Here is a 25000-nt window from a genome sequence, read left to right as displayed (position 1 = left end):
TACAGTGAAATGCTGAATACAACAGGTGTAGTAGACCTTACAGTGAAATGCTGAATACAACAGGTGTAGTAGACCTTACAGTGAAATGCTGAATACAACAGGTGTAGTAGACCTTACAGTGAAATGCTGAATACAACAGGTGTAGTAGACCTTACAGTGAAATGCTGAATACAACAGGTGTAGTAGACCTTACAGTGAAATGCTGAATACAACAGGTGTAGTAGATCTTACAGTGAAATGCTGAATACAACAGGTGTAGTAGATCTTACAGTGAAATGCTGAATACAACAGGTGTAGTAGATCTTACAGTGAAATGCTGAATACAACAGGTGTAGTAGACCTTACAGTGAAATGCTGAATACAACAGGTGTAGTAGATCTTACAGTGAAATGCTGAATACAACAGGTGTAGTAGATCTTACAGTGAAATGCTGAATACAACAGGTGTAGTAGACCTTACAGTGAAATGCTGAATACAACAGGTGTAGTAGATCTTACAGTGAAATGCTGAATACAACAGGTGTAGTAGATCTTACAGTGAAATGCTGAATACAACAGGTGTAGTAGACCTCACAGTGAAATGCTGAATACAACAGGTGTAGTAGACCTTACAGTGAAATGCTTACTTACAAGCCCTTAACCAACAATGCTTTAAGAAGTTTATAAGAAAAAAGTGTAACAATAATAACTAAAAAATAAAAAGTAAAAAGTAACAAATAATTAAATAGCAGCAGTAAAATAACAATAGCGAGGCTCTATACAGGGTGTACCGGTACAGAGTCAATGTGGAGGCTATATACAGGGGGTACCAGTACAGAGTCAATGTGGAGGCTATATACAGGGGGTACTGGTACAGAGTCAATGTGGAGGCTATATACAAGGGGTACCAGTACAGAGTCAATGTGGAGGCTATATACAGGGGTGTACCGGTACAGAGTCAATGTGGAGGCTATATACAGGGTGTACCGGTACAGAGTCAATGTGGAGGCTATATACAGGTTGTACCGGTACAGAGTCAATGTGGAGGCTATATACAGGGGGTACCGGTACAGAGTCAATGTGGAAGCTATATACAGGGTGTACCGGTACAGAGTCAATGTGGAGGCTATATACAGGGGGTACCGGTACAGAGTCAATGTGGAGGCTATATACAGGGGGTACTGGTACAGAGTCAATGTGGAGGCTATATACAGGGGGTACCGGTACAGAGTCAATGTGGAGGCTATATACAGGGAGGTACCGGTACAGAGTCAATGTGGAGGCTATATACAGGGGGTACCGGTACAGAGTCCATGTGGAGGCTATATACAGGGGGTACCGGTACAGAGTCAATGTGGAGGCTATATACAGGGGGTACCGGTACAGAGTCAATGTGGAGGCTATATACAGGGTGTACCAGTACAGAGTCAATGTGGAGGCTATATACAGGGGGTACCGGTACAGAGTCAATGTGGAGGCTATATACAGGGTGTACCAGTACAGAGTCAATGTGGAGGCTATATACAGGGGGTACCAGTACAGAGTCAATGTGGAGGCTATATACAGGGTGTACCAGTACAGAGTCAATGTGGAGGCTATATACAGGGGGTACCAGTACAGAGTCAATGTGGAGGCTATATACAGGGGGTACCGGTACAGAGTCAATGTGGAGGCTATATACAGGGTGTACCGGTACAGAGTCAATGTGGAGGCTATATACAGGGTGTACTGGTACAGAGTCAATGTGGAGGCTATATACAGGGGGTACCAGTACAGAGTCAATGTGGAGGCTATATACAGGGGTTACCAGTACAGAGTCAATGTGGAGGCTATATACAGGGGGTACCGGTACAGAGTCAATGTGGAGACTATATACAGGGGGTACCGGTACTGAGTCAATGTGGAGGCTATATACAGGGTGTACTGGTACAGAGTCAATGTGGAGGCTATATACAGGGGGTACCAGTACAGAGTCAATGTGGAGGCTATATACAGGGGGTACCGGTACAGAGTCAATGTGGAGGCTATATACAGGGTGTACCGGTACAGAGTCAATGTGGAGGCTATATACAGGGTGTACTGGTACAGAGTCAATGTGGAGGCTATATACAGGGGGTACCAGTACAGAGTCAATGTGGAGGCTATATACAGGGGTTACCAGTACAGAGTCAATGTGGAGGCTATATACAGGGGGGTACCGGTACTGAGTCAATGTGGAGGCTATATACAGGGGTTACCAGTACAGAGTCAATGTGGAGGCTATATACAGGGGGTACCAGTACAGAGTCAATGTGGAGGCTATATACAGGGGGTACCGGTACAGAGTCAATGTGGAGGCTATATACAGGGTGTACTGGTACAGAGTCAATGTGGAGGCTATATACAGGGGGTACCAGTACAGAGTCAATGTGGAGGCTATATACAGGGGGTACCGGTACAGAGTCAATGTGGAGGCTATATACAGGGTGTACCGGTACAGAGTCAATGTGGAGGCTATATACAGGGTGTACTGGTACAGAGTCAATGTGGAGGCTATATACAGGGGGTACCAGTACAGAGTCAATGTGGAGGCTATATACAGGGGTTACCAGTACAGAGTCAATGTGGAGGCTATATACAGGGGGTACCGGTACAGAGTCAATGTGGAGACTATATACAGGGGGTACCGGTACTGAGTCAATGTGGAGGCTATATACAGGGTGTACTGGTACAGAGTCAATGTGGAGGCTATATACAGGGGGTACCAGTACAGAGTCAATGTGGAGGCTATATACAGGGGGTACCGGTACAGAGTCAATGTGGAGGCTATATACAGGGTGTACCGGTACAGAGTCAATGTGGAGGCTATATACAGGGTGTACTGGTACAGAGTCAATGTGGAGGCTATATACAGGGGGTACCAGTACAGAGTCAATGTGGAGGCTATATACAGGGGTTACCAGTACAGAGTCAATGTGGAGGCTATATACAGGGGGGTACCGGTACTGAGTCAATGTGGAGGCTATATACAGGGGTTACCAGTACAGAGTCAATGTGGAGGCTATATAAAGGGGTTACCAGTACAGAGTCAATGTGGAGGCTATATACAGGGGGTACCAGTACAGAGTCAATGTGGAGGCTATATACAGGGGGTACCAGTACAGAGTCAATGTAGAGGCTATATACAGGGGGTACCAGTACAGAGTCAATGTGGAGGCTATATACAGGGGGGTACCGGTACTGAGTCAATGTGGAGGCTATATACAGGGGTTACCAGTACAGAGTCAATGTGGAGGCTATATACAGGGGGTACCAGTACAGAGTCAATGTGGAGGCTATATACAGGGGTTACCAGTACAGAGTCAATGTGGAGGCTATATACAGGGGGTACCGGTACTGAGTCAATGTGGAGGCTATATACAGGGGTTACCAGTACAGAGTCAATGTGGAGGCCATATACAGGGTGTACCGGTACAGAGTCAATGTGGAGGCTATATACAGGGTGTACTGGTACAGAGTCAATGTGGAGGCTATATACAGGGGGTACCAGTACAGAGTCAATGTGGAGGCTATATACAGGGGGTACCGGTACAGAGTCAATGTGGAGGCTATATACAGGGTGTACCGGTACAGAGTCAATGTGGAGGCTATATACAGGGTGTACTGGTACAGAGTCAATGTGGAGGCTATATACAGGGGGTACCAGTACAGAGTCAATGTGGAGGCTATATACAGGGGTTACCAGTACAGAGTCAATGTGGAGGCTATATACAGGGGGGTACCGGTACTGAGTCAATTTGGAGGCTATATACAGGGGTTACCAGTACAGAGTCAATGTGGAGGCTATATACAGGGGGTACCAGTACAGAGTCAATGTGGAGGCTATATACAGGGGGTACCGGTACAGAGTCAATGTGGAGGCTATATACAGGGGGTACCGGTACAGAGTCAATGTGGAGACTATATACAGGGGGTGCCGGTACTGAGTCAATGTGGAGGCTATATACAGGGTGTACTGGTACAGAGTCAATGTGGAGGCTATATACAGGGGGTACCAGTACAGAGTCAATGTGGAGGCTATATACAGGGGGTACCGGTACAGAGTCAATGTGGAGGCTATATACAGGGTGTACCGGTACAGAGTCAATGTGGAGGCTATATACAGGGTGTACTGGTACAGAGTCAATGTGGAGGCTATATACAGGGGGTACCAGTACAGAGTCAATGTGGAGGCTATATACAGGGGTTACCAGTACAGAGTCAATGTGGAGGCTATATACAGGGGGTACCGGTACAGAGTCAATGTGGAGACTATATACAGGGGGAACCGGTACTGAGTCAATGTGGAGGCTATATACAGGGTGTACTGGTACAGAGTCAATGTGGAGGCTATATACAGGGGGTACCGGTACAGAGTCAATGTGGAGGCTATATACAGGGTGTACCGGTACAGAGTCAATGTGGAGGCTATATACAGGGTGTACTGGTACAGAGTCAATGTGGAGGCTATATACAGGGGGTACCAGTACAGAGTCAATGTGGAGGCTATATACAGGGGTTACCAGTACAGAGTCAATGTGGAGGCTATATACAGGGGGGTACCGGTACTGAGTCAATGTGGAGGCTATATACAGGGGTTACCAGTACAGAGTCAATGTGGAGGCTATATACAGGGGTTACCAGTACAGAGTCAATGTGGAGGCTATATACAGGGGGTACCAGTACAGAGTCAATGTGGAGGCTATATACAGGGGGTACCGGTACAGAGTCAATGTGGAGGCTATATACAGGGGGTACCGGTACAGAGTCAATGTGGAGACTATATACAGGGGGTGCCGGTACTGAGTCAATGTGGAGGCTATATACAGGGTGTACTGGTACAGAGTCAATGTGGAGGCTATATACAGGGGGTACCAGTACAGAGTCAATGTGGAGGCTATATACAGGGGGTACCGGTACAGAGTCAATGTGGAGGCTATATACAGGGTGTACCGGTACAGAGTCAATGTGGAGGCTATATACAGGGTGTACTGGTACAGAGTCAATGTGGAGGCTATATACAGGGGGTACCAGTACAGAGTCAATGTGGAGGCTATATACAGGGGTTACCAGTACAGAGTCAATGTGGAGGCTATATACAGGGGGTACCGGTACAGAGTCAATGTGGAGACTATATACAGGGGGAACCGGTACTGAGTCAATGTGGAGGCTATATACAGGGGGTACCGGTACAGAGTCAATGTGGAGGCTATATACAGGGTGTACTGGTACAGAGTCAATGTGGAGGCTATATACAGGGGGTACCAGTACAGAGTCAATGTGGAGGCTATATACAGGGGGTACCGGTACAGAGTCAATGTGGAGGCTATATACAGGGTGTACCGGTACAGAGTCAATGTGGAGGCTATATACAGGGTGTACTGGTACAGAGTCAATGTGGAGGCTATATACAGGGGGTACCAGTACAGAGTCAATGTGGAGGCTATATACAGGGGTTACCAGTACAGAGTCAATGTGGAGGCTATATACAGGGGGTACCGGTACAGAGTCAATGTGGAGACTATATACAGGGGGTACCGGTACTGAGTCAATGTGGAGGCTATATACAGGGTGTACTGGTACAGAGTCAATGTGGAGGCTATATACAGGGGGTACCAGTACAGAGTCAATGTGGAGGCTATATACAGGGGGTACCGGTACAGAGTCAATGTGGAGGCTATATACAGGGTGTACCGGTACAGAGTCAATGTGGAGGCTATATACAGGGTGTACTGGTACAGAGTCAATGTGGAGGCTATATACAGGGGGTACCAGTACAGAGTCAATGTGGAGGCTATATACAGGGGTTACCAGTACAGAGTCAATGTGGAGGCTATATACAGGGGGGTACCGGTACTGAGTCAATGTGGAGGCTATATACAGGGGTTACCAGTACAGAGTCAATGTGGAGGCTATATACAGGGGTTACCAGTACAGAGTCAATGTGGAGGCTATATACAGGGGGTACCAGTACAGAGTCAATGTGGAGGCTATATACAGGGGGTACCAGTACAGAGTCAATGTAGAGGCTATATACAGGGGGTACCAGTACAGAGTCAATGTGGAGGCTATATACAGGGGGGTACCGGTACTGAGTCAATGTGGAGGCTATATACAGGGGTTACCAGTACAGAGTCAATGTGGAGGCTATATACAGGGGGTACCAGTACAGAGTCAATGTGGAGGCTATATACAGGGGTTACCAGTACAGAGTCAATGTGGAGGCTATATACAGGGGGTACCGGTACTGAGTCAATGTGGAGGCTATATACAGGGGTTACCAGTACAGAGTCAATGTGGAGGCCATATACAGGGTGTACCGGTACAGAGTCAATGTGGAGGCTATATACAGGGTGTACTGGTACAGAGTCAATGTGGAGGCTATATACAGGGGGTACCAGTACAGAGTCAATGTGGAGGCTATATACAGGGGGTACCGGTACAGAGTCAATGTGGAGGCTATATACAGGGTGTACCGGTACAGAGTCAATGTGGAGGCTATATACAGGGTGTACTGGTACAGAGTCAATGTGGAGGCTATATACAGGGGGTACCAGTACAGAGTCAATGTGGAGGCTATATACAGGGGTTACCAGTACAGAGTCAATGTGGAGGCTATATACAGGGGGGTACCGGTACTGAGTCAATTTGGAGGCTATATACAGGGGTTACCAGTACAGAGTCAATGTGGAGGCTATATACAGGGGGTACCAGTACAGAGTCAATGTGGAGGCTATATACAGGGGGTACCGGTACAGAGTCAATGTGGAGGCTATATACAGGGGGTACCGGTACAGAGTCAATGTGGAGACTATATACAGGGGGTGCCGGTACTGAGTCAATGTGGAGGCTATATACAGGGTGTACTGGTACAGAGTCAATGTGGAGGCTATATACAGGGGGTACCAGTACAGAGTCAATGTGGAGGCTATATACAGGGGGTACCGGTACAGAGTCAATGTGGAAGCTATATACAGGGTGTACCGGTACAGAGTCAATGTGGAGGCTATATACAGGGTGTACTGGTACAGAGTCAATGTGGAGGCTATATACAGGGGGTACCAGTACAGAGTCAATGTGGAGGCTATATACAGGGGTTACCAGTACAGAGTCAATGTGGAGGCTATATACAGGGGGTACCGGTACAGAGTCAATGTGGAGACTATATACAGGGGGAACCGGTACTGAGTCAATGTGGAGGCTATATACAGGGTGTACTGGTACAGAGTCAATGTGGAGGCTATATACAGGGGGTACCGGTACAGAGTCAATGTGGAGGCTATATACAGGGTGTACCGGTACAGAGTCAATGTGGAGGCTATATACAGGGTGTACTGGTACAGAGTCAATGTGGAGGCTATATACAGGGGGTACCAGTACAGAGTCAATGTGGAGGCTATATACAGGGGTTACCAGTACAGAGTCAATGTGGAGGCCATATACAGGGTGTACCGGTACAGAGTCAATGTGGAGGCTATATACAGGGTGTACTGGTACAGAGTCAATGTGGAGGCTATATACAGGGGGTACCAGTACAGAGTCAATGTGGAGGCCATATACAGGGTGTACCGGTACAGAGTCAATGTGGAGGCTATATACAGGGTGTACTGGTACAGAGTCAATGTGGAGGCTATATACAGGGGGTACCAGTACAGAGTCAATGTGGAGGCTATATACAGGGGGTACCGGTACAGAGTCAATGTGGAGGCTATATACAGGGTGTACCGGTACAGAGTCAATGTGGAGGCTATATACAGGGTGTACTGGTACAGAGTCAATGTGGAGGCTATATACAGGGGGTACCAGTACAGAGTCAATGTGGAGGCTATATACAGGGGTTACCAGTACAGAGTCAATGTGGAGGCTATATACAGGGGGTACCGGTACAGAGTCAATGTGGAGGCTATATACAGGGGGAACCGGTACTGAGTCAATGTGGAGGCTATATACAGGGTGTACTGGTACAGAGTCAATGTGGAGGCTATATACAGGGGGTACCGGTACAGAGTCAATGTGGAGGCTATATACAGGGTGTACCGGTACAGAGTCAATGTGGAGGCTATATACAGGGTGTACTGGTACAGAGTCAATGTGGAGGCTATATACAGGGGGTACCAGTACAGAGTCAATGTGGAGGCTATATACAGGGGTTACCAGTACAGAGTCAATGTGGAGGCTATATACAGGGGGGTACCGGTACTGAGTCAATGTGGAGGCTATATACAGGGGTTACCAGTACAGAGTCAATGTGGAGGCTATATACAGGGGTTACCAGTACAGAGTCAATGTGGAGGCTATATACAGGGGGTACCAGTACAGAGTCAATGTGGAGGCTATATACAGGGGGGTACCGGTACTGAGTCAATGTGGAGGCTATATACAGGGGTTACCAGTACAGAGTCAATGTGGAGGCTATATACAGGGGGTACCAGTACAGAGTCAATGTGGAGGCTATATACAGGGGTTACCAGTACAGAGTCAATGTGGAGGCTATATACAGGGGGTACCGGTACTGAGTCAATGTGGAGGCTATATACAGGGGTTACCAGTACAGAGTCAATGTGGAGGCCATATACAGGGTGTACCGGTACAGAGTCAATGTGGAGGCTATATACAGGGTGTACTGGTACAGAGTCAATGTGGAGGCTATATACAGGGGGTACCAGTACAGAGTCAATGTGGAGGCTATATACAGGGGGTACCGGTACAGAGTCAATGTGGAGGCTATATACAGGGTGTACCGGTACAGAGTCAATGTGGAGGCTATATACAGGGTGTACCGGTACAGAGTCAATGTGGAGGCTATATACAGGGGGTACTGGTACAGAGTCAATGTGGAGGCTATATACAGGGTGTACCGGTACAGAGTCAATGTGGAGGCTATATACAGGGTGTACTGGTACAGAGTCAATGTGGAGGCTATATACAGGGGGTACCAGTACAGAGTCAATGTGGAGGCTATATACAGGGGTTACCAGTACAGAGTCAATGTGGAGGCTATATACAGGGGGGTACCGGTACTGAGTCAATGTGGAGGCTATATACAGGGGTTACCAGTACAGAGTCAATGTGGAGGCTATATACAGGGGTTACCAGTACAGAGTCAATGTGGAGGCTATATACAGGGGGTACCAGTACAGAGTCAATGTGGAGGCTATATACAGGGGGGTACCGGTACTGAGTCAATGTGGAGGCTATATACAGGGGTTACCAGTACAGAGTCAATGTGGAGGCTATATACAGGGGGTACCAGTACAGAGTCAATGTGGAGGCTATATACAGGGGTTACCAGTACAGAGTCAATGTGGAGGCTATATACAGGGGGTACCGGTACTGAGTCAATGTGGAGGCTATATACAGGGGTTACCAGTACAGAGTCAATGTGGAGGCCATATACAGGGTGTACCGGTACAGAGTCAATGTGGAGGCTATATACAGGGTGTACTGGTACAGAGTCAATGTGGAGGCTATATACAGGGGGTACCAGTACAGAGTCAATGTGGAGGCTATATACAGGGGGTACCGGTACAGAGTCAATGTGGAGGCTATATACAGGGTGTACCGGTACAGAGTCAATGTGGAGGCTATATACAGGGTGTACTGGTACAGAGTCAATGTGGAGGCTATATACAGGGGGTACCAGTACAGAGTCAATGTGGAGGCTATATACAGGGGTTACCAGTACAGAGTCAATGTGGAGGCTATATACAGGGGGTACCGGTACAGAGTCAATGTGGAGACTATATACAGGGGGAACCGGTACTGAGTCAATGTGGAGGCTATATACAGGGTGTACTGGTACAGAGTCAATGTGGAGGCTATATACAGGGGGTACCGGTACAGAGTCAATGTGGAGGCTATATACAGGGTGTACCGGTACAGAGTCAATGTGGAGGCTATATACAGGGTGTACTGGTACAGAGTCAATGTGGAGGCTATATACAGGGGGTACCAGTACAGAGTCAATGTGGAGGCTATATACAGGGGTTACCAGTACAGAGTCAATGTGGAGGCTATATACAGGGGGGTACCGGTACTGAGTCAATGTGGAGGCTATATACAGGGGTTACCAGTACAGAGTCAATGTGGAGGCTATATACAGGGGTTACCAGTACAGAGTCAATGTGGAGGCTATATACAGGGGGTACCAGTACAGAGTCAATGTGGAGGCTATATACAGGGGGGTACCGGTACTGAGTCAATGTGGAGGCTATATACAGGGGTTACCAGTACAGAGTCAATGTGGAGGCTATATACAGGGGGTACCAGTACAGAGTCAATGTGGAGGCTATATACAGGGGTTACCAGTACAGAGTCAATGTGGAGGCTATATACAGGGGGTACCGGTACTGAGTCAATGTGGAGGCTATATACAGGGGTTACCAGTACAGAGTCAATGTGGAGGCCATATACAGGGTGTACCGGTACAGAGTCAATGTGGAGGCTATATACAGGGTGTACTGGTACAGAGTCAATGTGGAGGCTATATACAGGGGGTACCAGTACAGAGTCAATGTGGAGGCTATATACAGGGGGTACCGGTACAGAGTCAATGTGGAGGCTATATACAGGGTGTACCGGTACAGAGTCAATGTGGAGGCTATATACAGGGTGTACCGGTACAGAGTCAATGTGGAGGCTATATACAGGGGGTACTGGTACAGAGTCAATGTGGAGGCTATATACAGGGGGTACCGGTACAGAGTCAATGTGGAGGCTATATACAGGGTGTACCGGTACAGAGTCAATGTGGAGACTATATACAGGGGGTACCGGTACAGAGTCAATGTGGAGGCTATATACAGGGGGTACCGGTACAGAGTCAATGTGGAGACTATATACAGGGGGTACCGGTACAGAGTCAATGTGGAGGCTATATACAGGGTATTACGGTACAGAGTCAATGTGGAGGCTATATACAGGGGGTACCGGTACAGAGTCAATGTGGAGGCTATATACAGGGTATTACGGTACAGAGTCAATGTGGAGGCTATATACAGGGTATTACGGTACAGAGTCAATGTGGAGGCTATATACAGGGTATTACGGTACAGAGTCAATGTGGAGGCTATATACAGGGTATTACGGTACAGAGTTAATGTGGAGGCTATATACAGGGTATTACAGTACAGAGTCAATGTGGAGGCTATATACAGGGTATTACAGTACAGAGTCAATGTGGAGGCTATATACAGGGGGTACCGGTACAGAGTCAATGTGGAGGCTATATACAGGGGGTACTGGTACAGAGTCAATGTGGAGGCTATATACAGGGTGTTACGGTACAGAGTCAATGTGGAGGCTATATACAGGGGGTACCGGTACAGAGTCAATGTGGAGGCTATATACAGGGGGGTACCGGTACAGAGTCAATGTGGAGGCTATATACAGGGTGTACCAGTACAGAGTCAATGTGGAGGCTATATACAGGGGGTACCGGTAGAGAGTCAATGTGGAGGCTATATACAGGCAGTACCGGTACAGAGTCAATGTGGATGCTATATACAGGGGGGTACTGGTACAGAGTCAATGTGGAGGCTATATACAGGGGGTACCGGTACAGAGTCAATGTGGAGGCTATATACAGGGGGTACCGGTACAGAGTCAATGTGGAGGCTATATACAGGGGGTACCGGTACTGAGTCAATGTGGAGGCTATATACAGGGGTTACCAGTACAGAGTCAATGTGGAGGCCATATACAGGGTGTACCGGTACAGAGTCAATGTGGAGGCTATATACAGGGTGTACTGGTACAGAGTCAATGTGGAGGCTATATACAGGGGGTACCAGTACAGAGTCAATGTGGAGGCCATATACAGGGTGTACCGGTACAGAGTCAATGTGGAGGCTATATACAGGGTGTACTGGTACAGAGTCAATGTGGAGGCTATATACAGGGGGTACCAGTACAGAGTCAATGTGGAGGCTATATACAGGGGGTACCGGTACAGAGTCAATGTGGAGGCTATATACAGGGTGTACCGGTACAGAGTCAATGTGGAGGCTATATACAGGGTGTACTGGTACAGAGTCAATGTGGAGGCTATATACAGGGGGTACCAGTACAGAGTCAATGTGGAGGCTATATACAGGGGTTACCAGTACAGAGTCAATGTGGAGGCTATATACAGGGGGTACCGGTACAGAGTCAATGTGGAGACTATATACAGGGGGAACCGGTACTGAGTCAATGTGGAGGCTATATACAGGGTGTACTGGTACAGAGTCAATGTGGAGGCTATATACAGGGGGTACCGGTACAGAGTCAATGTGGAGGCTATATACAGGGTGTACCGGTACAGAGTCAATGTGGAGGCTATATACAGGGTGTACTGGTACAGAGTCAATGTGGAGGCTATATACAGGGGGTACCAGTACAGAGTCAATGTGGAGGCTATATACAGGGGTTACCAGTACAGAGTCAATGTGGAGGCTATATACAGGGGGGTACCGGTACTGAGTCAATGTGGAGGCTATATACAGGGGTTACCAGTACAGAGTCAATGTGGAGGCTATATACAGGGGTTACCAGTACAGAGTCAATGTGGAGGCTATATACAGTGGGTACCAGTACAGAGTCAATGTGGAGGCTATATACAGGGGGGTACCGGTACTGAGTCAATGTGGAGGCTATATACAGGGGTTACCAGTACAGAGTCAATGTGGAGGCTATATACAGGGGGTACCAGTACAGAGTCAATGTGGAGGCTATATACAGGGGTTACCAGTACAGAGTCAATGTGGAGGCTATATACAGGGGGTACCGGTACTGAGTCAATGTGGAGGCTATATACAGGGGTTACCAGTACAGAGTCAATGTGGAGGCCATATACAGGGTGTACCGGTACAGAGTCAATGTGGAGGCTATATACAGGGTGTACTGGTACAGAGTCAATGTGGAGGCTATATACAGGGTGTACCGGTACAGAGTCAATGTGGAGGCTATATACAGGGGGTACTGGTACAGAGTCAATGTGGAGGCTATATACAGGGGGTACCGGTACAGAGTCAATGTGGAGGCTATATACAGGGTGTACCGGTACAGAGTCAATGTGGAGACTATATACAGGGGGTACCGGTACAGAGTCAATGTGGAGGCTATATACAGGGGGTACCGGTACAGAGTCAATGTGGAGACTATATACAGGGGGTACCGGTACAGAGTCAATGTGGAGGCTATATACAGGGTATTACGGTACAGAGTCAATGTGGAGGCTATATACAGGGGGTACCGGTACAGAGTCAATGTGGAGGCTATATACAGGGTATTACGGTACAGAGTCAATGTGGAGGCTATATACAGGGTATTACGGTACAGAGTCAATGTGGAGGCTATATACAGGGTATTACGGTACAGAGTCAATGTGGAGGCTATATACAGGGTATTACGGTACAGAGTTAATGTGGAGGCTATATACAGGGTATTACAGTACAGAGTCAATGTGGAGGCTATATACAGGGTATTACAGTACAGAGTCAATGTGGAGGCTATATACAGGGGGTACCGGTACAGAGTCAATGTGGAGGCTATATACAGGGGGTACTGGTACAGAGTCAATGTGGAGGCTATATACAGGGTGTTACGGTACAGAGTCAATGTGGAGGCTATATACAGGGGGTACCGGTACAGAGTCAATGTGGAGGCTATATACAGGGGGGTACCGGTACAGAGTCAATGTGGAGGCTATATACAGGGTGTACCAGTACAGAGTCAATGTGGAGGCTATATACAGGGGGTACCGGTAGAGAGTCAATGTGGAGGCTATATACAGGCAGTACCGGTACAGAGTCAATGTGGATGCTATATACAGGGGGGTACTGGTACAGAGTCAATGTGGAGGCTATATACAGGGGGTACCGGTACAGAGTCAATGTGGAGGCTATATACAGGGGGTACCGGTACAGAGTCAATGTGGAGGCTATATACAGGGTGTACTGGTACAGAGTCAATGTGGAGGCTATATACAGGGGGTACCAGTACAGAGTCAATGTGGAGGCTATATACAGGGGGTACCGGTACAGAGTCAATGTGGAGGCTATATACAGGGTGTACCGGTACAGAGTCAATGTGGAGGCTATATACAGGGTGTACTGGTACAGAGTCAATGTGGAGGCTTTATACAGGGGGTACCAGTACAGAGTCAATGTGGAGGCTATATACAGGGGTTACCAGTACAGAGTCAATGTGGAGGCTATATACAGGGGGGTACCGGTACTGAGTCAATTTGGAGGCTATATACAGGGGTTACCAGTACAGAGTCAATGTGGAGGCTATATACAGGGGGTACCAGTACAGAGTCAATGTGGAGGCTATATACAGGGGGTACCGGTACAGAGTCAATGTGGAGGCTATATACAGGGGGTACCGGTACAGAGTCAATGTGGAGACTATATACAGGGGGTGCCGGTACTGAGTCAATGTGGAGACTATATACAGGGTGTACTGGTACAGAGTCAATGTGGAGGCTATATACAGGGGGTACCAGTACAGAGTCAATGTGGAGGCTATATACAGGGGGTACCGGTACAGAGTCAATGTGGAGGCTATATACAGGGTGTACCGGTACAGAGTCAATGTGGAGGCTATATACAGGGTGTACTGGTACAGAGTCAATGTGGAGACTATATACAGGGTGTACTGGTACAGAGTCAATGTGGAGGCTATATACAGGGGGTACCGGTACAGAGTCAATGTGGAGACTATATACAGGGGGTACCGGTACTGAGTCAATGTGGAGGCTATATACAGGGTGTACTGGTACAGAGTCAATGTGGAGGCTATATACAGGGGGTACCGGTACAGAGTCAATGTGGAGGCTATATACAGGGTGTACCGGTACAGAGTCAATGTGGAGGCTATATACAGGGTGTACTGGTACAGAGTCAATGTGGAGGCTATATACAGGGGGTACCAGTACAGAGTCAATGTGGAGGCTATATACAGGGGTTACCAGTGCAGAGTCAATGTGGAGGCTATATACAGGGGGGTACCGGTACTGAGTCAATGTGGAGGCTATATACAGGGGTTACCAGTACAGAGTCAATGTGGAGGCTATATACAGGGGTTACCAGTACAGAGTCAATGTGGAGGCTATATACAGGGGGTACCAGTACAGAGTCAATGTGGAGGCTATATACAGGGGGGTACCGGTACTGAGTCAATGTGGAGGCTATATACAGGGGTTACCAGTACAGAGTCAATGTGGAGGCTATATACAGGGGGTACCGGTACTGAGTCAATGTGGAGGCTATATACAGGGGTTACCAGTACAGAGTCAATGTGGAGGCCATATACAGGGTGTACCGGTACAGAGTCAATGTGGAGGCTATATACAGGGTGTACTGGTACAGAGTCAATGTGGAGGCTATATACAGGGGGTACCAGTACAGAGTCAATGTGGAGGCTATATACAGGTGGTACCGGTACAGAGTCAATGTGGAGGCTATATACAGGGTGTACCGGTACAGAGTCAATGTGGAGGCTATATACAGGGTGTACCGGTACAGAGTCAGTGTGGAGGCTATATACAGGGGGTACTGGTACAGAGTCAATGTGGAGGCTATATACAGGGGGTACCGGTACAGAGTCAATGTGGAGGCTATATACAGGGTGTACCGGTACAGAGTCAATGTGGAGACTATATACAGGGGGTACCGGTACAGAGTCAATGTGGAGGCTATATACAGGGGGTACCGGTACAGAGTCAATGTGGAGACTATATACAGGGGGTACCGGTACAGAGTCAATGTGGAGGCTATATACAGGGTATTACGGTACAGAGTCAATGTGGAGGCTATATACAGGGGGTACCGGTACAGAGTCAATGTGGAGGCTATATACAGGGTATTACGGTACAGAGTCAATGTGGAGGCTATATACAGGGTATTACGGTACAGAGTCAATGTGGAGGCTATATACAGGGTATTACGGTACAGAGTCAATGTGGAGGCTATATACAGGGTATTACGGTACAGAGTTAATGTGGAGGCTATATACAGGGTATTACAGTACAGAGTCAATGTGGAGGCTATATACAGGGTATTACAGTACAGAGTCAATGTGGAGGCTATATACAGGGGGTACCGGTACAGAGTCAATGTGGAGGCTATATACAGGGGGTACCGGTACAGAGTCAATGTGGAGGCTATATACAGGGGGGTACCGGTACAGAGTCAATGTGGAGGCTATATACAGGGGGTACCAGTACAGAGTCAATGTGGAGGCTATATACAGGGGTTACCAGTACAGAGTCAATGTGGAGGCTATATACAGGGGGTACCGGTACAGAGTCAATGTGGAGACTATATACAGGGGGTACCGGTACTGAGTCAATGTGGAGGCTATATACAGGGTGTACTGGTACAGAGTCAATGTGGAGGCTATATACAGGGGGTACCGGTACAGAGTCAATGTGGAGGCTATATACAGGGTGTACCGGTACAGAGTCAATGTGGAGGCTATATACAGGGTGTACTGGTACAGAGTCAATGTGGAGGCTATATACAGGGGGTACCAGTACAGAGTCAATGTGGAGGCTATATACAGGGGTTACCAGTACAGAGTCAATGTGGAGGCTATATACAGGGGGGTACCGGTACTGAGTCAATGTGGAGGCTATATACAGGGGTTACCAGTACAGAGTCAATGTGGAGGCTATATACAGGGGTTACCAGTACAGAGTCAATGTGGAGGCTATATACAGGGGGGTACCGGTACTGAGTCAATGTGGAGGCTATATACAGGGGTTACCAGTACAGAGTCAATGTGGAGGCTATATACAGGGGGTACCAGTACAGAGTCAATGTGGAGGCTATATACAGGGGTTACCAGTACAGAGTCAATGTGGAGGCTATATACAGGGGGTACCGGTACTGAGTCAATGTGGAGGCTATATACAGGGGTTACCAGTACAGAGTCAATGTGGAGGCCATATACAGGGTGTACCGGTACAGAGTCAATGTGGAGGCTATATACAGGGTGTACTGGTACAGAGTCAATGTGGAGGCTATATACAGGGGGTACCAGTACAGAGTCAATGTGGAGGCTATATACAGGGGGTACCGGTACAGAGTCAATGTGGAGGCTATATACAGGGTGTACCGGTACAGAGTCAATGTGGAGGCTATATACAGGGTGTACCGGTACAGAGTCAGTGTGGAGGCTATATACAGGGGGTACTGGTACAGAGTCAATGTGGAGGCTATATACAGGGGGTACCGGTACAGAGTCAATGTGGAGGCTATATACAGGGTGTACCGGTACAGAGTCAATGTGGAGACTATATACAGGGGGTACCGGTACAGAGTCAATGTGGAGGCTATATACAGGGGGTACCGGTACAGAGTCAATGTGGAGACTATATACAGGGGGTACCGGTACAGAGTCAATGTGGAGGCTATATACAGGGTATTACGGTACAGAGTCAATGTGGAGGCTATATACAGGGGGTACCGGTACAGAGTCAATGTGGAGGCTATATACAGGGTATTACGGTACAGAGTCAATGTGGAGGCTATATACAGGGTATTACGGTACAGAGTCAATGTGGAGGCTATATACAGGGTATTACGGTACAGAGTCAATGTGGAGGCTATATACAGGGTATTACGGTACAGAGTTAATGTGGAGGCTATATACAGGGTATTACAGTACAGAGTCAATGTGGAGGCTATATACAGGGTATTACAGTACAGAGTCAATGTGGAGGCTATATACAGGGGGTACCGGTACAGAGTCAATGTGGAGGCTATATACAGGGGGTACCGGTACAGAGTCAATGTGGAGGCTATATACAGGGGGGTACCGGTACAGAGTCAATGTGGAGGCTATATACAGGGGGTACCAGTACAGAGTCAATGTGGAGGCTATATACAGGGGTTACCAGTACAGAGTCAATGTGGAGGCTATATACAGGGGGTACCGGTACAGAGTCAATGTGGAGACTATATACAGGGGGTACCGGTACTGAGTCAATGTGGAGGCTATATACAGGGTGTACTGGTACAGAGTCAATGTGGAGGCTATATACAGGGGGTACCGGTACAGAGTCAATGTGGAGGCTATATACAGGGTGTACCGGTACAGAGTCAATGTGGAGGCTATATACAGGGTGTACTGGTACAGAGTCAATGTGGAGGCTATATACAGGGGGTACCAGTACAGAGTCAATGTGGAGGCTATATACAGGGGTTACCAGTACAGAGTCAATGTGGAGGCTATATACAGGGGGGTACCGGTACTGAGTCAATGTGGAGGCTATATACAGGGGTTACCAGTACAGAGTCAATGTGGAGGCTATATACAGGGGTTACCAGTACAGAGTCAATGTGGAGGCTATATACAGGGGGTACCAGTACAGAGTCAATGTGGAGGCTATATACAGGGGGGTACCGGTACTGAGTCAATGTGGAGGCTATATACAGGGGTTACCAGTACAGAGTCAATGTGGAGGCTATATACAGGGGGTACCAGTACAGAGTCAATGTGGAGGCTATATACAGGGGTTACCAGTACAGAGTCAATGTGGAGGCTATATACAGGGGGTACCGGTACTGAGTCAATGTGGAGGCTATATACAGGGGTTACCAGTTACAGAGTCAATGTGGAGGCCATATACAGGGTGTACCGGTACAGAGTCAATGTGGAGGCTATATACAGGGTGTACTGGTACAGAGTCAATGTGGAGGCTATATACAGGGGGTACCAGTACAGAGTCAATGTGGAGGCTATATACAGGGGGTACCGGTACAGAGTCAATGTGGAGGCTATATACAGGGTGTACCGGTACAGAGTCAATGTGGAGGCTATATACAGGGTGTACCGGTACAGAGTCAATGTGGAGGCTATATACAGGGGGTACTGGTACAGAGTCAATGTGGAGGCTATATACAGGGGGTACCAGTACAGAGTCAATGTGGAGGCTATATACAGGGTGTACCGGTACAGAGTCAATGTGGAGACTATATACAGGGGGTACCGGTACAGAGTCAATGTGGAGGCTATATACAGGGGGTACTGGTACAGAGTCAATGTGGAGACTATATACAGGGGGTACCGGTACAGAGTCAATGTGGAGGCTATATACAGGGTATTACGGTACAGAGTCAATGTGGAGGCTATATACAGGGGGTACCGGTACAGAGTCAATGTGGAGGCTATATACAGGGTATTACGGTACAGAGTCAATGTGGAGGCTATATACAGGGTATTACGGTACAGAGTCAATGTGGAGGCTATATACAGGGTATTACGGTACAGAGTCAATGTGGAGGCTATATACAGGGTATTACGGTACAGAGTTAATGTGGAGGCTATATACAGGGTATTACAGTACAGAGTCAATGTGGAGGCTATATACAGGGTATTACAGTACAGAGTCAATGTGGAGGCTATATACAGGGGGTACCGGTACAGAGTCAATGTGGAGGCTATATACAGGGGGTACCGGTACAGAGTCAATGTGGAGGCTATATACAGGGGGGTACCGGTACAGAGTCAATGTGGAGGCTATATACAGGGGGTACCAGTACAGAGTCAATGTGGAGGCTATATACAGGGGGTACCGGTAGAGAGTCAATGTGGAGGCTATATACAGGCAGTACCGGTACAGAGTCAATGTGGATGCTATATACAGGGGGGTACTGGTACAGAGTCAATGTGGAGGCTATATACAGGGGGTACCGGTACAGAGTCAATGTGGAGGCTATATACAGGGGGTACCGGTACAGAGTCAATGTGGAGGCTATATACAGGGGGTACCGGTACTGAGTCAATGTGGAGGCTATATACAGGGGGTACCGGTACAGAGTCAATGTGGATGCTATATACAGGGGGGTACTGGTACAGAGTCAATGTGGAGGCTATATACAGGGGGTACCAGTATAGAGTCAATGTGGAAACTATATACAGGGGGTACCGGTACAGAGTCAATGTGGAGGCTATATACAGGGGGTACCGGTACAGAGTCAATGTGGAGGCTATATACAGGGTGTACCGGTACAGAGTCAATGTGGGGGGGGACACTGGTTAGTTGAGGTAATTGAGTTAATATATACATGTATGCAGAGTTAAAGTTAAAGATAGCCTGGTTAGCCTAGCCAGCTAACTTACCAATCTAAAAATGTTTATCTGACATGTGCTAATTGAGTGACTGTCAGTAAGTGACATATAACAAGAGGAAAACAGTTGCTGTACCTTGTGTATTCTCCCCCCCCCCCCCCCCCCAAAAAAAAGCAACTTTTTGAAACATGTACAGAGGTCCTCGGGGGTCCTCATTTGTAGCTACGACCCTGCTAATATACTAACACACTGGAATCTCTTTCTCTCCTCTCTAGCCAATCTAAAGTAGTTGATCAGCCAGACAACGACTAGCTGGGCTCAGGAGTTAACTGTTACTACTGTATGATTAAATAGATAACACACACTCTTGGTATCTCCTCTCTAGCCAATCTGAAGGAGTTGATCAGCCAGACCATGGCTAGCTGGGCTCAGGAGTGCAGCATCCAGGACCCAGAGCTGGTTCGTGTGATGTTCAGCCTGCTGAGACGTCAGTACGACGGCATCGGAGCGCTGCTCAGGGCCATGAGGAAGAGTACGTACTGTCCTTGAGTGACTCCCAGACCCAGTCTGATGTGTGGAGCTAATTGTCCAGTCTTAACTCTCTGGGTTGTGATTTTAGTATTGTGTTGTTCATCTTTCATTCCTTCAATTGCAATTAAAGATGGACATAGTCATACAGATTGAAAATCTCATTTTTGGTCCATTACTTGTACCAGGTTACACCATCTCTGCTGTGTCAGTACAGGACTGTCCAGTTTAACTTTAGTCTCTTACTGTTACCAGGTTACACCATCTCTGCTGTGTCAGTACAGGACTGTGTCAACCTCCTGGCCTCTCTGGGCCAGATCAGATCACTGCTGTCTGTACGCATGGGGAAAGAAGAGGAGAAACTCATGATCGACGGACTGGGGTGAGAGGGAGAGGGAAAGTGTGTGTGTGTTCTCTGTACGCATGGGGAAAGAAGAGGAGAAACTCATGATCGACAGACTGGGGTGAGAGGGAGAGGGAAAGTGTGTGTGTGTTCTCTGTACGCATTCGGGAAAGAAGAGGAGAAACTCATGATCGACGGCCTGGGGTGAGAGATTACTCTTGTGTGTGCGCTTGCTTGCGTGGGTGTGATATTAGCACAGAGTTTCTAAGCCCAGAGGCTTCTGGGAACTCTTGCGAAACAGACCAATCGGACCAGGCCGTAGTTTGGGGTTTGACAAGTGAAACATTCTTCGTTAGTTGTTAATTTTCTAGAAATGTAAAGACACAACCTTGATTTGAGCCGATGTCTGAAGTAGTTGAACATGTTATTACTCCAACCTCGAGCAAATGACAGACGTGTTTTAAAAACAACTTTATATCGAAAAAGCCTTTTGATTTGACGGCTCTGCACACGTGCAGTTCGGCGCCCGTTAGACCCAATGACGTGATTCTACACGTGAGGTTAGCTAGCCAACGTCTCCATGACAACGCCTACAAGTATGATCTGGGATTTCTATTGGAGAAGCAGTTTCTGCCCATCTTCATACTGCACTGTCTCTGATATTACTGTATGTTATCCATTCACAAACAAGGTTGTTGTTTAATCTTCTTTAATTCCAGGGTCCCCCCTCGACCTTTATATCTCTAACCTTTGACCCCTCTGTGTTTACAGTGACATCATGAACAACAAGGTGTTCTACCAGCACCCCAACCTGATGAGGGTTCTGGGGATGCACGAGACTGTCATGGAGGTGATGGTCAACGTGCTGGGAGGAGACAAGTCACAGGTACTGGACTTTTTCAGAAATATAGATAGAGGTTTCACACTCTTCTCTCCTTGTGGTGAGTATTTCATCAAGTTACCACTGATGTTTCCACACACAGTTCTTCATCGGTTTTAAACTCTTAATGACCCCTTGCTTTGCAGGTACCTTGGTTAGAAAAAGCATCTTTTAGGAAAATATATTTTTTTTTATTGATTTAGGTTGTGTCGTTAGACTGCTATATGTTTGGGTTGGATCCAAGTAGATCCAATTAGCTCTCCTGTAAACAGCCATATAGGCGCTGTGCTGTAAGGACTATCTGTAATGTAAAGCAGGTGCCAGGAAAGTTCATCTGTTACAAGGGATCCTACCAGGGATCCTCCCAACAAGGGATCCTACCAGGGATCCTCCCCAACAAGGGATCCTACCAGGGATCCTCCCAACAAGGGATCCTACCAGGGGTTCTACTGTACCAACAAGGGATCCTACCAGGGATCCTCCCAACAAGGGATCCTACCAGGGATCCTCCCCAACAAGGGATCCTACCAGGGATCCTCCCAACAAGGGATCCTACCAGGGGTTCTACTGTACCAACAAGGGATCCTACCAGGGATCCTCCCAACAAGGGATCCTACCAGGGGTTCTACTGTACCAACAAGGGATCCTACCAGGGATCCTCCCAACAAGGTATCCTACCAGGGGTTATATTGTACCAACAAGGGATCCTACCAGGGATCCTCCCAACAAGGGATCCTACCAGGGGTTCTACTGTACCAACAAGGGATCCTCCCAGTGATCCTCCCCAACAAGGGATCCTACCAGGGATCCTCCCAACAAGGGATCCTACCAGGGGTTCTACTGTACCAACAAGGGGTCCTACCAGGGATCCTCCCAACAAGGGATCCTACCAGGGGTTCTACTGTACCAACAAGGGATCCTACCATGGATCCTCCCAACAAGGGATCATACCAGGGGTTCTACTATACCAACAAGGGATCCTCTTAGTGATCCTCCCCAACAAGGGATCCTACCAGGGATCGTACCCAACAAGGGATCCTACAAGGAGTCCTACTATACAAACAAGTAATCCTACCAGGGTTCCTCCCAACAAGGGATCCTACCAGGGATCGTATCCAACAAGGGATGCGACCAGGGGTCCTACTATACAAACAAGGGATCCTACCAGGGACCCTCCCCAACAAGGGATCCTACCAGGGGTTCTACTGTACCAACAAGGGATCCTACCAGGGGTCCTACTGTACCAACAAGGGATCCTCCCAACAAGGGATCCTACCAGGGATCCTCCCCAACAAGGGATCATACCAGAGATACTGCCAGGGATCCTTCCCATTAGGGATCCTACCTGGGATCCTACCCAAGAAGGGATCCTACCAGAGATACAGAGATACAGGTCAGGTAGAGTGAAGTGGGGAGTAGAGGAGTGGGAGAGATGTAGGGCAGGAGATGGTTGGGGGGGTACAGGTCAGGTAGAGTGAAGTGGGGAGTAGAGGAGTGGGAGAGATGTAGGGCAGGAGATGGTTGGGGGGGTACAGGTCAGGTAGAGTGAAGTGGGGAGTAGAGGAGTGGGAGAGATGTAGGGCAGGAGATGGTTGGGGGGGGGTACAGGTCAGGTAGAGTGAAGTGGGGAGTAGAGGAGTGGGAGAGATGTAGGGCAGGAGATGGTTGGGGGGGTACAGGTCAGGTAGAGGGAAGTGGGGAGTAGAGGAGTGGGAGAGATGTAGGGCAGGAGATGGTTGGGGGGGTACAGGTCAGGTAGAGTGAAGTGGGGAGTAGAGGAGTGGGAGAGATGTAGGGCAGGAGATGGTTGGGGGGGTACAGGTCAGGTAGAGTGAAGTGGGGAGTAGAGGAGTGGGAGAGATGTAGGGCAGGAGATGGTTGGGGGGGGTACAGGTCAGGTAGAGTGAAGTGGGGAGTAGAGGAGTATGCCAGTCCTCATGCCAGTCCTTTTAGGGGGGGTGCTGGAAGACTGGGGTATGATTGAAACATATCTGCTTGGCAATCTCATTAGTCAGTAACAGTAACATTGATTCCTACACGGTTTGGCCGACATCTGGTATGTTCCAGTCACTTACAGTGCTGTGTGTGTGTGTGTGTGTGTGTGTGTGTGTGTGTGTGTGTGTGTGTGTGTGTGTGTGTGTGTGTGTGTGTGTGTGTGTGTGTGTGTGTGTGTGTGTGTGTGTGTGTGTGTGTGTGTGTGTGTGTGTGTCAGATGTACAGTTCTTACTGACAGACTGTCTTGTTGTCAATGTTCATTACAGCAGCTGTTTTTACCTATATTGATTCAGTAACATGACACAAGCTCCATACCCACTTAGGTCATAGTTCTCACTTGAGATCTGTCACTTGAGATCTCAAACTAACACGATATCCATCTTGGTAATTCTCTTGGACAAATATCAACATTTTAAAGTCAGTCTACTACAATATATTTTATGTATGTGATATTTTTATGTGATGTAATGTGATATATTGTATGTAATATATTTAAATGTAACAAACGTTTTCCATTTATCCTACAGGAGATAGCGTTTCCAAAGATGGTTGCCAGTTGCTGTCGGTTCCTGTGTTACTTCTGTCGTATCAGCCGACAGAACCAGAAGGCCATGTTCGACCATCTGAGTTATCTACTGGAGAACAGTTCCGTCGGACTTGGTGGGTAGAGAGGGAGGGGGGATAGAAGTGGGAGGGGGGGGGGGGGTATTGGGAGATGTGGAAACACTGCCCCCTGCTGTTAGTAAGGGAGAGTTTGGGTATTGGGAGATGTGGAAACACTGCCCCCTGCTGTTAGTAAGGGAGAGTTTGGGTATTGGGAGATGTGGAAACACTGCCCCCTGCTGTTCGTAAGGGAGAGTTTGGGTATTGGGAGATGTGGAGACACTGCCCCCTGCTGTTCGTAAGGGAGAGTTTGGGTATTGGGAGATGTGGAAACACTGCCCCCTGCTGTTCGTAAGGGAGAGTTTGGGTATTGGGAGATGTGGAGACACTGCCCCCTGCTGTTCATAAGGGAGAGTTTGGGTATTGGGAGATGTGGAGACACTGCCCCCTGCTGTTCGTAAGGGAGAGTTTGGGTATTGGGAGATGTGGAGACACTGCCCCCTGCTGTTCGTAAGGGAGAGTTTGCATACAGAAGTAATTATGACCATACTACCACAATTACAGCTTAGACACTCAAGGTCCTCAGGGCGGTCT

At 48.0% G+C, this 25000-nt stretch overlaps 1 protein-coding gene across 9 annotated transcripts in view; it reads left to right on the top strand.

Annotated features, from left to right (window-relative positions):
- The window catches only part of LOC110529177 (ryanodine receptor 3), a 245343-nt gene that overhangs the window by 145584 nt on the left and 74759 nt on the right, over window positions 1-25000 (top strand). For all 9 annotated transcript variants that reach the window (XM_036984659.1, XM_036984663.1, XM_036984662.1 and 6 more), the window contains 4 exons: window positions 20443-20589; window positions 20841-20967; window positions 21700-21814; window positions 24331-24463. In XM_036984659.1, the coding sequence (XP_036840554.1) occupies window positions 20443-20589; window positions 20841-20967; window positions 21700-21814; window positions 24331-24463 (522 nt within the window). The remainder of the gene's footprint in view (window positions 1-20442; window positions 20590-20840; window positions 20968-21699; window positions 21815-24330; window positions 24464-25000) is intronic.

Source organism: Oncorhynchus mykiss, chromosome 8, assembly GCF_013265735.2.
Source record: "Oncorhynchus mykiss isolate Arlee chromosome 8, USDA_OmykA_1.1, whole genome shotgun sequence".
NCBI classification, from domain to species: domain Eukaryota; kingdom Metazoa; phylum Chordata; class Actinopteri; order Salmoniformes; family Salmonidae; genus Oncorhynchus; species Oncorhynchus mykiss.
This window is presented reverse-complemented; position numbering and strand designations above follow the sequence as displayed.